A 13,918-nucleotide genomic window follows, 5' to 3' on the forward strand; every position below is an offset into this window, starting at 1 on the left:
TCCTTTCCTGAACACAAGTCGGGAATACAGGCCACAATGATCGAAAGAGACAGGCCGTACTGCAAGATTGTAGACGGCCACAGGCTTCCGGGTAGCTTCTCCGAAGAAGTGTACCGCAGTGGTCTTCGGTACCGGCCCGAGCCGGGAGACGTGGTCGTGGACACCTTCCCAAAGTGTGGCACCCACTGGGTTCTGGGCATCCTGAAGGCCGCCTACCAAGTGTGCAGGGGCGTGACTCCGGGATCTACCTTCCTGGAGAAACTCGGCCTCGATGCCATCGAAAAGTGTGCTAGGCCTCGGATCGTCTTCACACACCTGCCGTTCCAGCTGGTGCCCTTTTCGGACGAGGCCAAGTACATCTACGTTATAAGGAACCCAAAGGACTGCTGTGTGTCCTTCTACCACCACACCAAAACCATACCAGCGTACAAGTGAGTCTTCACAAATGACAAAGAAACCTCTTGTGCCGTTCGGGCTCGTTGTACCGCGTGGTATTTCTGCCAGTTCACCGTGCAAGCTGCTAAAACGAGCTTTATTCGGAACTAGTATAGTGGAGCCTGTAACTTAGTCCTCCTTCTGTCCTCTTTACATTCTCCTTTCCCATTCTACCAGCGTAGGGTAGCAAACCTGGCGCATTTCCAGTGAACCTGATTGCCTTCTGCCTTTCCGTTTCCTTACTTCCTATTATGGCACCGCGAAAAATGAAGTAATCCTGCAGCTTATATGTATACGAAAACCCGGCAACATAAGCTATGCTTCTACTTTAGACAATCGTCGTGTTCACGAAACTAGACGGCTGGAACAACTTTCTTTTCCTTGGAGTAGCCAAAACAGCTGTGGCATGCGCATGTATTTGTTAATATTGCGTTGAAGTCAAGGGCTATAAACGCATGATCAAGTGCATATGAACGACGGCGACAGCGCCTCGTGCGTTGCGCAACATAGAAAGGTGCACAAATTTAATTCAGCGATGTGCATTTATTGCTCTCGACCCCGCTTAGCAATTAGAGCGGCCAATAAAATTAGATCATCATGTATCCTACGGAAGAGATAGCTACCTGACGAAAGCTATACTTATGCTGGCACGCACAATACCATGCGTTTCCGGCGGGAGGTACAACCCGTGCCTATTACCTTTTGTCTTCCAATAAGTGAACTTATCTACAAACGCACCGCTATTTCACTAAGATGTATCGTTAAATAAACTGCAGCAAACGTGATCTCGGCAGAGCGCAAGCGGCAAGCGCAAATGCAGCAGATGTTTGCGGAATCTCAGGAACTCAAACGATACGTGGATGACTCAATCCATAAACTCCAACGACCGCGTAAACGACGACACAACGTCGCTTCGGACAAGATGAGCGCAGAGACCATGCTCTATACTGACACCGATGATACCGCAGCCTCCGAAACCCAACATCATGGCTAACAACACAACCAGACAGCAAGAGAATCTCGCTATATGGCAGTGGAACTGCCGATCACTACACAACAAACACGCGACACTAACACAATATATCAAGACGGCACTGGTTCCCCCCGACGTTATCTGCTTGCAAGAGGCGGGGAAGCAACCAAGACCCATTCAGGGTTACTACCTATACACGGACCCGGACTACCCAATGGTGGCAACTCTGGCTCGGAAAGACCTTGCCATAACGAGCGCCGTGGCACCGGGAGTAGAAATTAACCACCAAATTTTAACCATCTGGCCGGTGAAGAAGGGCCGACCCAAGTGTGTCTTGGTTAATGTCTACAGCCCGCCCAGAGACCAAAAAGCTGACTTTTCGCCACTACTTCACCACGTATCAACTCTACTCGTGCGACGAGACAAACTACTTCTCCTCGGCGATTTCAACGCTTGGCATTCAGAGTGGGGATACAAGAGAGACACAGCAAAGGGCTCCAATCTTCTGAGCACAACACAGAAACACGACCTCTTGCTGATCACGCTGCCGGGCGTCCCCACCAGGGTGGGCAACAGTGTGGCTCGAGATACCACACCTGACCTCACCTTTGTCAACGACGTGAGTGGAGTAACCTGGAGCAACCTGAACGAGACGCTAGGCAGTGACCACTATATTATCAATGTAACCTGCAACACGGCAAAAGTACGCCAATCCCTGGGGACGGCCAAGCTCACTGACTGGAAAAAGTACAGAGAAAAACAAGAGACAGCACTTTCAACACCAGCCTCGGCAGGAGAATGGAGCGTTTTCCTTAAAGACACATACAACGCCACTACCAAGGAGTATCACACCACACCGGAAACTCCGGCGGTAGACAACCACCTGGCACACCTCTGGGAGGCCCACAGAAGTCTAGTAAAGCGTTGGAAGCGCCAAAGACACAACAACAAACTGCGTCGCCGGATAGCCCATTTGGCAGAAGAAGCAAACGCCTATGCCAGAGAGCTCAATACCAACAACTGGCGAAATTTCTGCGACTCCCTACGAGGCACCCTTAGTAACCAAAAAGACCTGGGCTATTCTTCGTTGCATGCTAGGTCCAACCAGCACGCGCACGGAAACAAATAACGTCATGAGGAAACTCATCGGAGAATACCCAGGTACGGAAGATGAGCTCATCCAACTGCTTAAGGACACTTACACCGGAGAAGCACAGACACCCTCAACCTGCCCCAGAGGCTATCACGGCCAAGAAAACGGAGATCTTGATGCCCCCATCACTTTCGCAGAACTCTATGCCGCTACTCAGACTTTCAAGAAGAACACGGCACCAGGCCCTGATCGGGTTACCAACGCAATGCTGAGAAACCTGAGTGATGCGACCATCCAACAGCTAACCGACTTCTTTAACGACATGGTATGGAAACCCAACGGTAGACTACCCTTCGATTGGAAAACGGCGAACATAATTCTAATACCGAAGCCGGGTAAACCGCGTGAACTACAACTACGGCCCATATCGCTCACATCATGCCTGGGCAAACTTTTCGAGCGAGTAGTCCTCAACAGATTAGAGACCTACATAGAGCAAAAAGACCTGCTTCCGTACACAATGTTCGGCTTCATGAGAGGAGTATCGGCTCAAGACGTTTTCCTACTGCTGAAAGACGAAGTCCTGAACCCACCACCGGGAAGTCCGGACAGAATCTTGCTCGCACTCGACATTCCAAAAGCATTTGACACTATCTCGCACTCCACCATTCTTGAGGGGCTCGAAGACGTCGGGTGTGGAGACAGAATATATTGCTACGTGCAAGACTTCTTGAGCAACCGCACCGCCTGCGTTGGAATCGGTACGACACGCTCACTCCCGTACGACCTACCGGGACGAGGCACCCCTCAAGGCTCGATACTATCACCGCTACTATTTAATATCGGCCTACGCAAACTAGCACTACAACTGGAGAAACATCATGATCTAGGATGTGCCATATACGCGGATGACATCACGCTCTGGGCCACTCGAGGCTCGTACGGCGACCGGCAGGACACCCTCCAAAGGGCCATTGACATGGTCCAGGCCTTTGCGAAAAAAACCAGGCATGAAATGCGCCCCTTCTAAGTCGGCCTACCTACACGTCAGACCCAAGCACACTCAGGTGAATAGAGCACCGGCCCTACAACTATTTCTCGATGGCGAACCCATCAAGAGCACACCAAATATTCGGGTTCTCGGGATGCACGTACAAGAAACGGGCAGCGTCTGCATCGCGCTCTCCAAACTCAAGCGCATGGTACGCAGCATCTCCGCACTCGTCAACAGAATCGCGCCTGGCAAAGAGGGAATGACGGAGGCGAACACCTTGCGATTGGTGCAATTGCCTTCGTCATTAGTCGCATAACTTACGCGCTACCCTTTCAAGCCACACGCTGCACCGAGACTGACCAGGTGGACAAACTGATCCGAATCGCCTGCAAGGCGGCGCTCGGCCTCCCAGAGAGCACCACCACGGAGCGTCTACTGGAGCTAGGGATGCACAACACCTACGAGGAACTCGCCGCAGCCATGATCATCGCTCAGCGAGAGCGACTCAACGCGAAGCCCCAGGGACGTTGTGTGTTGAGACGCCTGCACTACCCCCTGGCGCCGCAGTTTTGCGGGGACGAGACTGAAATGCACTGCGAACACGGCTACATGTAGACCCATTCCGCGCAACATGCACCCTACATACCACGCAAAACGAAGACGAACTAGGGCGACAGCTCTGCTGAGGAGGCAGGACGACCCAGACACGTATTTTGCGGACGCAAGTCTGTACCCGCGCACAGCAACACCGAGCCCCGCTTTCGCTGCGGTCGCGACAAATAGGGAGCGCACGGTCGCGGCTGCATCTGTACGCACCTCATCCATTGCAACGGCGGAAGCCGCGGCTGTCGCCCTGGCCATACGAGCCGCCGAAGCCAAGGAACAATCGGCATATATACTTACAGACTCACAGGACGCATGCCGCCTATACCTGCGGGGAGTCTTGCCAGCCAGTGTCCTACGCATCCTGGGACCGACCCTCACACAGGATCACGGAATAGCCTGGTGCCCCGCACATGCTGGAGTGGACGGCAACGAACGGGTGGACCGCCTGGCTCGAGGTATGACAGGCCGAGCCGCGGAGCACTCCGCCCCAACGAACGTCCCCACACCCGGCACGCCACGAGAAATTCTGGAGTTTCAGAGATCCGGACGAAGATCCAAGGCTCCTCCCCATCCCAAGCTCAAAAGGGGCCAGGCGAGAGATTGGCGCCGACTACAGACAAACACATTTCCTCACTTGCAAAGACTACACAAGATGTACCCCGACAGACACGAAAATAAATGCCCTTGGTGTGAAGACACACCAACACTCCGCCACATCACATACGAATGCCAGATGCGCCCTGCAGGCGCCGTCTCGCTGCTAGTCAAAGACTTACTAGCAAATTAGTCGTGGGAGGCGCGACTCTCCGATCTGGACTTGGGAAGCCAGCTGGCAACACTCGGCCAGGCCCGGCGAGCCGCAGAAGCCAGTGGGGCCCTGGAATAGGGGCACCACCCATCTGCACCAGGACTGCCTGTGCGCATTAATAAAGTTGTTCTTCTTCTTCTTCGGCAGAAAGACTGGGAGAGAATGCAGGTGGCAGGCGCGTAGCCACGGTTTTACTTCTGTAGTGGTCCGACCCCTTTATGTGTACGCGCATACGTGCGTGTACGCTCTAAGAAAAAAAGAGTATTTTGACTCCTTCGGGGAGTCTTGACTTCACACGTATATGACTCTCTTTAAAGAGGCACGTCAACTGTCTTTGGAGATCATTATACTCCCTTCGAAGAGTCTTGTGACCCACAAGAGAGTAAGGTGAATCTTTAAAGAGAGTCATATGCGTGGCAAGTCAGGACTCCCTGACAGGAGTCACACATACTTTTTTTTTCATAAAGTGCATACGTGCGCGTGTATATATAAGGATCACTGGCGTAGCCAAGGAGGGGAGGGTGAACCACATCCCCCCCTGACCCCGAAAATTTTGAGTTTTGCATGTGTGTATACACATGCACACGTACAAACGCACGCACGAACATACGTAAAGTATGGTTGAACACCTTCCCCCTCCTCCGCTTCCCCCCCCCCCCCCCCAAAAAAAAAAACATTCTGGCTACGCCCCTTATATATATGCACATTATCTGCAAACGTTTGGCAGGGGATCAAGTCGAGGGTCTGATGAAATGTCGTCTGGTCGGGTTGAAACATTGGTGAAAGCATTGAAGGACGCCGATCAAGGTGAAACATATTTACTGACGTTTCGGCTCTCACACGGGAGCCTTGTTCACAAAGAAAGCTTTCACTGTGAACAAGACTCCCGTGTCAGAGCCGGAACATTTTCACATTCAACGAAACGAGAAACAGCGCGAAACACAGGACAGTGAAAGAGACGCACCAAGCGCGGCGTCACCTGCCCGGTGTTTCACGCTGTTTCTCGTTTCGTTGCACATGTACCAGCCGGCCCAAATAATCACTAGTGTTTTTAAGAAAGGTCGGCGTCCTTCAATGTTTGGAATGGAATTTGAACCCCCGAACGTTCCGCCCCTCCCCCTCCTTTTTTTTCTTTCTGGCTACATCTTTCGCAAGCCGGTGTATCCAGAGCCATCAAGCTAGCACTTTCTGGCGGGTATATTTGAACATGCGATACTGACCCGCTTGTCTGACCTTAACGTTGCGCACTTCATTCCGCCCGCAGGTTCCAGGATGGCACCTTTGACGAATACTTCGAGATCTTTCTGGACGGGCGCACCGACTTCGGCAGTTACTACGAGAGCCTGCGCTCGTGGTACTCCAAGAGGAACGAGTCCAACGTGCTCTTCCTCACCTACGAAGGCATGCACGCGGACGTCCGAGGATCTGTGCTGAAGATAACGCGCTTCGTAGACGCCGGCATTGCGGACGAACTGGCGAGGGACGAAGACAAGATGAGGACAGTTCTGGAGAACTCGAGCGTCAGCAGCATGAAAAAAGAGTTCGCCCTGCAGTTCGTCAGAAAGGGCACCGTGGGAGACTGGAGGAACTACTTTTCGCCAGAGCAGTCACGAAGACTGGAGGAGAAATTCTTCCGCGAGGTGGCAGGTACGGACATTCCTAAGCTGTGGGAAAGTACCGACTGGCTTCTCGATGAAACGAAGACCTGAACAATCTCCGTATATTACAGTGACTAACACGTCCCCTCCCTAATTATTTCCGATAATCTTCTGCAATATATTCCGTATTATATAATTCACCCATGCAACCACCGCACGAATTGTGTGCGTGTTGGAGGGGGGGGGGGGGTCTAATATATATAAGATAGGCAATAATCCCTCCTTCCCCCCCTCTGGCCCAGAAAGTTTCTCTAGGATCATAATCCTGGACAAGCTTTCGGTACACACCATGTCACAAGTGTCTTCTATGGCGACTGCTCAAGGACACCTAAATTCTGCTGTGAACACCCATCGCGAATGTGCTTTGCACGAACCCGCTCAGCGAGATCTGTGATGTCGCCAACGCAGCTATAGTAACAAGCCTACGAAATAATAAAATAACCGAGCACGATTTTATTATTGTTATGCGTTTTGGGGTTACAGCATTGAATTATTCTTTGCAGGGTAGGAGGTAGCCCTCTGCAGGAAGCAGCAGCAGCGTACGTGTCAGAGCGGAAACGTTTTTCACATAGGTCGGCGTCCTTCAATGTTTGGATTGGGGTTCGAAACCCCGAACACTGCCCCCCCCCCCTTTTTTGGCTACGCCTTTCACAGGTCATGCCGTACTCATGAACATGCGCATGAGCATGATCATGCCGTACGCATGAACAAAACGCTATTTCACCCAAACTAGCACCGACCGTGCCGCGTATAAACCATTATAATGTCACCGACTGCTGGCCTTGGTTGTGGATTGCAGTGGACACGGCACAGCGCTGTGCCGTGTCCACTTCTCGTCTTCGTCGGTGTATAATCGCGCTGTTAGCCACGATGGCTCGGGAGACTTTCTTTATTGTGAGGTATGAAAAAATCTCATCTACCCACCTAATTTTCTGTCTTCCCCTCACGCGTTTGCCTCTCTTGGAATCCAGTCAGTTACCCTTAATGACCACCGGTTATCCTGCCGACGTGCTACGTGGCCGGCCCATATCCATTTCTTCTTCTTAATTTCAACTATGATATCCTTAACCCCCGTTTGTTCCCTGACCCACTCTGCTCTCTTCCTGTCTCTTAAGGTTACACCTATCATTTTCCTTTCCATCGCTCGCTGCGTCGTCCTCAATTTAAGTTGAACCCTCTTTGTAAGTCTCCAGGTTTCTGCTCCGTAGGTAAGTACCGGTAAGATGCAGCTGTTATATACCTTCCTCTTGAGAGATAGTGGTAGACTACCATTCATGATTTGATAATGCTTGCCGAATGAGCCCCATCCCATCCTTATTCTTCTAGTTATTTCACTCTCATGGTTCGGCTCCGCGGTTACTACCTGTCCTAAGTAGACGTACTCCTTTACAACTTCCAGCGTTCGCCACCTATCGCGAAGCGCTGTTCTCTGCCAAGATTGTTCCACATTACTTTAGTTTTATGCATATTAATTTCAGACCTACTCTTCTACTTTCTGTATCCAGTTCAGTAATCATGAGCTGTAATTCGTCTCCCGCGTTACTCATCAATGCAATGTCATCAGCGAAGCGCAGGTTACTGAGATACTCTCCATTAACTCTTATCCCTAGTTCTTCCCAATCTAGGGCCCTGAAAACCTCCTGTAACACGCGGTGAATAGCATTGGAGAGATCGTGTCTCCCTGTCGTACGCCCTTCTTTATTGGGATTCTGTCGCTTTCTTTATGAAGGACTATAGTGGCTGTGGATGCGCTGTAGATTTCTTCCATATGTTTTATATAGGCTTCGTCGATGCCCTGATTCCGCAGTGCTTGCATGACTGCTGATGTCTCCACCGAATCAAATGCCTTCTCGTAATCTATGAAGGCTATGTATAGGGGTTGGTTGTATTCCGCGCATTTCTCTATCACCTGATTGATAGTATGAATATGGTCTATTGTTGAGAAGCCTGTACGAAATCCTGCCTGGTCCCTTGGTTGATTAAACTCTAATGTCGTATTAATTCTGTTAGCAATTACTTTTGTGAATAGCTTGTAGACAACGGACAGTAAGCTGATGGGCCTGTAATTTTTCAGGGTCCTTGACGTCCCCTTTCTTATGGATCAAGATGATGTTGGCATTCTTCCAAGATTCTGGTATCCTCCCTGTCGAGAGACACTTCGTATACAGGGTGGCCAGTTTCTCTAACATAATCTCTCCACCGTCTTTCAACAGGTCTGATGTTACCTGATCCTCACCAGCGGCTTTGCCTCTTTGCATTCCCTTTAGGGCTTTCTTTACTTCTCCTGTTAATACTGGTGGGATGTCAGATTCCTCTGCGATATTACTGCTTCTTACGTTATCATCCTGACTGTCTCGGCTGCTGTACAGATCTCTGTAGAACTCTTCCGCTATCTCAACTATTCTATCCATATTGGTTGTGACCTTGCCATCCTTGTCCCTTAACGCATACATCTGATTTTTGCCTATGCACAGTTTTGTCTGCAAGGGACCATGAGGCGATGCGAAGCCGGAGCACTTGCACGATCGCGTTCCGTTGGCGTTCTTTGGGCATGCTACCGACCTCGCGTCGTGGAACGCGAAGAGGAACGCTACGCGCGTCTTGTCTTCCTTCTAGCCTGGCCGTTAATTCTCACAGGGCGAGCGGGGAACGCGGTCGGCAGGCGTGCGAGAGGGGGGCAGCGTAGGAGAGGAGAGGGGGAGGGGACGCGCATGCGCTGGTGCTCATCGCGGCGTTGCGCAGGAGAGAATTTCGGCATGTCTAGCCCGCGTTTCAGAGGAAGAGTGGAAAGGGGGAGGGGAGAGGAGAAGGGAAGAGGGGCTGGGAGAGGGATGAGAGAGGGAAAGTGGAGAGGGTGAGGGGATAGGGGGAGTGGAGAGGGTATGCGCATGCGCAGTAAGGGTGGTCACGCCGCACACCACCACCACCACCGGATTGAACTCCGCCATAAGATACTTCGCATCTAAAAGAAAGACTCGCACCGCGACTCTATTCACTGAGACTCTGGCCGACCCGTGAGCCCGAGCGAGCGGAATTTCTGTCCGTACCAGTCCGAGTGAGCGCGACTGAGAATATTGGTCAGAGAGCCTGAGGACCCAGTTTGCACAGAATTTTGGTAAGTATAAGTCCAATCAATGGCGGATCAAAAGGGGGGGGGGGGGGCATCAGACTTTCGTTAAGCTGACACCCCCCATTCGCCCCACCCTCCCCCTTCGGAAAAAGTCCTGTATCCGTCCCTGGTCAGAGTGTGTGGGATGAGCAGAAGTTGGAAAATTCTGCTCGAAAATAAGGAAAATTTTGAAAATCTCAGGGAGAGTCCAAGCAAAAAAAAAATATTATATCTGACCGAGCCCGCTTATTTTACCTGATTGTGCTGCTGGCTAGAAACTCACGAGGTCCCTTATGCACTCAGATGACATGACTCGAAAGCGAAAGCAATGTTCTTTTTCTGCAGAAGAATTGATGTGTGGGCAAGTTTGGTTATGCATCTTTGAAACGGGCGGCGCAAAAACAAGGGCATACGAAAGGCACGAAACACCACAGATCTTCTCCGTCGATGTGTTGGTCCTGCCGCGCCACACTCTGAAAGCTTTCTGCCCTTAACCTGGTCCACGAACATAGACAAATATTCTTACGAATGCAAAAATCACAGTTATTGACCTGAATCATTTTCGACCATCAAAATATATAGATGCCTTTTACATAGAGATGTGAAAACTAGCTCGGTATACTCACTAATGAGTACACACTATCATTCATTTGAAAGGCGTGAGTGTGAGTAAGAGTGAGTGACAATTAAGGGGCGTGAGTAAACCTGGGTATGAACATGACTGAGTACTCATGAGTGCGAGCTGGCGTGAGTATAAACATGAGTGAGCGAGTATCGATGACTGTGAGTTAGCGTAAGTATCAATGTGAGTGAGTACTCATGAGTGTGAGAGTGCGTGTGAGTATGGGCGAGCGTCGAAGGGTGTGAGGAGACGTGAATATGAACGTGAGTGAATACTCATCGGTGTGAGTACACGTGGGTCTGTGAATGGGTGAGTGTCGAGGAGTGTGAGTAGACCTGAGTATGATCATCATACCGCCTAGGCGAGTATGAACGTGAGTGAATGCTGACGTTCATAAGTTATATTTTCGTGCTTGTGATTCTTTTATGTTTTTATACTTTTGTATATGTCACATTTTCATTCATGTGTTACTCTACCTTGTTTGTTTATTCAAGTCTGTATATTTTGTGATCTGTACATCACCTTAAAGGGCCCCTCACCGGGCAACATAGCAAATTTTAGTTAGACGCTGGAAGTTGTTGTGTGCCGAATGAAGAGCAGTATGCCGCAAGAATTTTTCAAATCGCTTCATTACGAGCTGAGAAAAACAATAATTTGTAGCGGCGCGAAACCATGACGCGAGGAGGTGAGTTTCAAACCCTTGCCACTCGCCCCGTGTAGCCTTCGCAAGCCAAATCTCTTCCCTGCCCTCTTCACTTGACACATACGCATGAACACGTCATGCGCATGCATTGTCACATGCGCATGATGTGCCCGAGCACGCGAGCGGCGTTGCAAGGCCGCTACCTTTTTTTTTATGTAGCGGTCGTAGGGCGTTGTGCCGGCGTTCTCTGTGGTGGACTGCCTGTTTCTGTGGGACGGGCATGAAAGCTGCGACATTTGTACGGGCACGAGAGTGGCGATATCATGAGCCAGAGCCGCATTAACGCTTACTTGGACGCGGTAGAATAAATGAGAAAAATGAGTGCTCGAACGCGCCAGAACATTACTTTCGTTTCCAGGGCTGGCGTCTGCTCGATGCGCTAACTGCGGGGAAACGAACGCATAGGAAACGGAGGCACATTAGCCCCGCATCTCGCTGCAATTCACGAAAAAAAAATAATGAAAAAGACGCACACATTCCCTTTGTGTGTCCCATTATTTCTCTCAAGTTTTGTTATTCTATTCAAGCAGCAAACTACACAAACTACACATCTCGTGTCAACTAATTATCGCAGTGTCACGTGCTACTGCTGGCGACGTCAGAGCACAGTCATCTACGTAGAGGAGGGACTTCACAGCACTACCACCTACGTAGGGCCATTTTCTCATGTACGTCATCCCCTCATTCTCTGGGCGCGCGCCCGCGAGAGGAAGGGCAAGCAGCGTTCAGCTTGAAATTTGACCCATTTCCGCGGCGCGTAGCGTTGCAAATTTTCGCAGACGTGAGCTTGAACGCCCAGTGTATGCATTGCGCTCGTTAGCTCAAAACTGTCAAGCCTGGTGAGGAGCCCTTTAATGTGATCTTTTAAGATGAGAGTATCCAGAAATAAATTTTCTGCATATTTCATAGACAAGCTTGCGCACTGAAAAAATTTTCACTTCTGCTGCACAAATGTTTTCCGCACATGTGTATCGTACATATGGGTTCCGCTCATTTAACCCATACGCCCATGTGTATCCCTTATGTAGATTATCATTCTTTCCATGTACTCCTTGTTGTCACATATAGCAGATATGGATTCTGTTTGTTCCGTCCGTATGCCCATGCGGTTTCCATATGTTCCATATCATACTTTCCATATATTCTGTATCGCCGTATGGGGCTGTCGCAAATACGGATTTCGTATGTTCGGTAACACTACATCCATACACCCGTACGGAATTCCTTACGTACCATATATACTTTCCATATCTTGCTTACAATTCCCGTATACATCCGTATACTTCCGTACAAAATCCATATATTTGATATGGTAAATGCACGGAATCCATTTGTTTTCCGTATGATGACACGAATTTTTTCAGTAGGGCTGCAGCATGTCCTGAAACGGTGTGATTGACGCCAGCGCCACGTAGTTTTGGGTTCTGCTGCCCAGATGTTACCAATGCATGCCGACATACTATCCAAGCATACCGAGGTATTTTCTCGGCAACAGCGCCCAGCGCTTCGCGGCTGGCATCAGTCAAACTAATCCAGGCCACGCTGTGGAGATTCGAGTTAAGCTTGCTGACGGCTGTACATTTCGTCCACATTCTTTCTTTTTACGCTTGGAGTGTCCTGGCGGGTTTGGTGCGTCGACGTGGTCAAGAGCGCCATGACGTCAAGGCTCGCCGCTTTCTCGAGTAAGTGAATGCGCTCCGCCGAAGTGTACATGCCCACAAGGTGGACCAGCGGTGGACACATCCAGAATAGCTCCCCTGTAGAGAGCGCTTTTCTTTGAGCGCGATCACGCCACATGAGTGCATAGATGGACGAAAGCCGGGCCCGTAAAGTGTTCCGCACTTAAAATAAACTGTCAACTCAGCCAAGACGCACTCGATTGACGGCAACGCGACGAAGCAGGCCGCACCCTCTTTCTTTTATTGCGATAGCAATTGTATGGACACTCTCGGCTGGTTTTTGCCGTCACCGTCGTAAGTCATGTTCCGTACATATATATATATATATAATATATATATATATATATATATATATATATATATATAGCTACAAAGGAAAATATTGAAAAAAATTCCGAAGCGCCGAATCGAAGGGGCGACCTCTCGCTCCGCAGCGCGCGACGTTAGACGGATAGGCCACGAGGCGTACGTCTTTCAGCATGCTAACGGCGAGATATTTAAATGCACCATTTACTTCAGTGTGCTTTCTTGGTTACCAGCGATATGGCGCGAAGGGCGCGAAGGGCGCGAGGGGCGCGCTTTAAAGGTCGTCGACCCGCTCGTTGCGATGCGCGCGCGCCTGCTGCCTCGCCAGGTGCACTTTGCCCTACAGTGCGTGGTCGCCAGCGCGCGCGCTTATCTTGTGAGGGGGTGGTTTGCATGTCTTGTGCGTCCACCGCGATGCCCTCGCTGAAGTTTCAAAGCGTACGATGTCACTTCGCCAGCTGCAGCGGCCGCATTTGCAAAAGCAGCGCGCTGTTCAAACAGAAAGACGTAACAACTGTGATAGTTGTTTATTCGCGTTCTCCTGTGTATACCTGTGCGTACGTTTTTTGCGTTCTTCTTTATGTTTGAGCGGCGCGCTTTAAGCGTCGAGCTGTGACGCTCGATAGTTCGCGCTCGTCCTGTGTGTGTTCTTTTCGTGCGTCGTATCCACACGACGGACTTCTCCGCGGAAATCTCGTCCGCGGACGATCGTCCCGCCGCCCGTCCGGCTGCAAAGCACATCCAGACGACGGACGAAGAGAGTAGACGGACGCGCCGCAGCAAAAAAACATGGCGGCACTGTCTGAAGCGAGAGCTGCCCGCTTCGAATCTTTAAGCTCTTCGTCGCGCATTGCGCGGGCTGTTAGTCCCAAACTGACGATTGTGCCGGCTTTAGGTTTGTGTCCTCAAGCTTCGCCGGCAACGTATTCATG

At 50.5% G+C, this 13,918-nt stretch overlaps 1 protein-coding gene across 1 annotated transcript; it reads left to right on the top strand.

The window, feature by feature from the left end:
* Nucleotides 1-6,632, top strand: LOC119396115 (sulfotransferase ssu-1). Its single transcript, XM_037663207.2, has 2 exons — nt 1-431; nt 6,174-6,632. Exons 1-2 carry the CDS (start codon nt 37-39, stop codon nt 6,616-6,618), a joined length of 840 nt encoding a protein of 279 aa, XP_037519135.1. The 5' UTR covers nt 1-36; the 3' UTR covers nt 6,619-6,632.
* Nucleotides 6,633-13,918: the final 7,286 nt, after the last annotated feature.

Source organism: Rhipicephalus sanguineus, chromosome 6, assembly GCF_013339695.2.
Source record: "Rhipicephalus sanguineus isolate Rsan-2018 chromosome 6, BIME_Rsan_1.4, whole genome shotgun sequence".
Taxonomy (NCBI): Eukaryota; Metazoa; Arthropoda; class Arachnida; order Ixodida; family Ixodidae; genus Rhipicephalus; species Rhipicephalus sanguineus.

Bases quoted from the DNA above. Each gene is read 5' to 3' on its own strand.
- LOC119396115 (XM_037663207.2), top strand. From the start codon at position 37: ATGATCGAAAGAGACAGGCCGTACTGCAAGATTGTAGACGGCCACAGG. The intron at 432-6,173 runs GTGAGTCTTCAC...TTCCGCCCGCAG, and splicing joins AAAACCATACCAGCGTACAA to GTTCCAGGATGGCACCTTTG.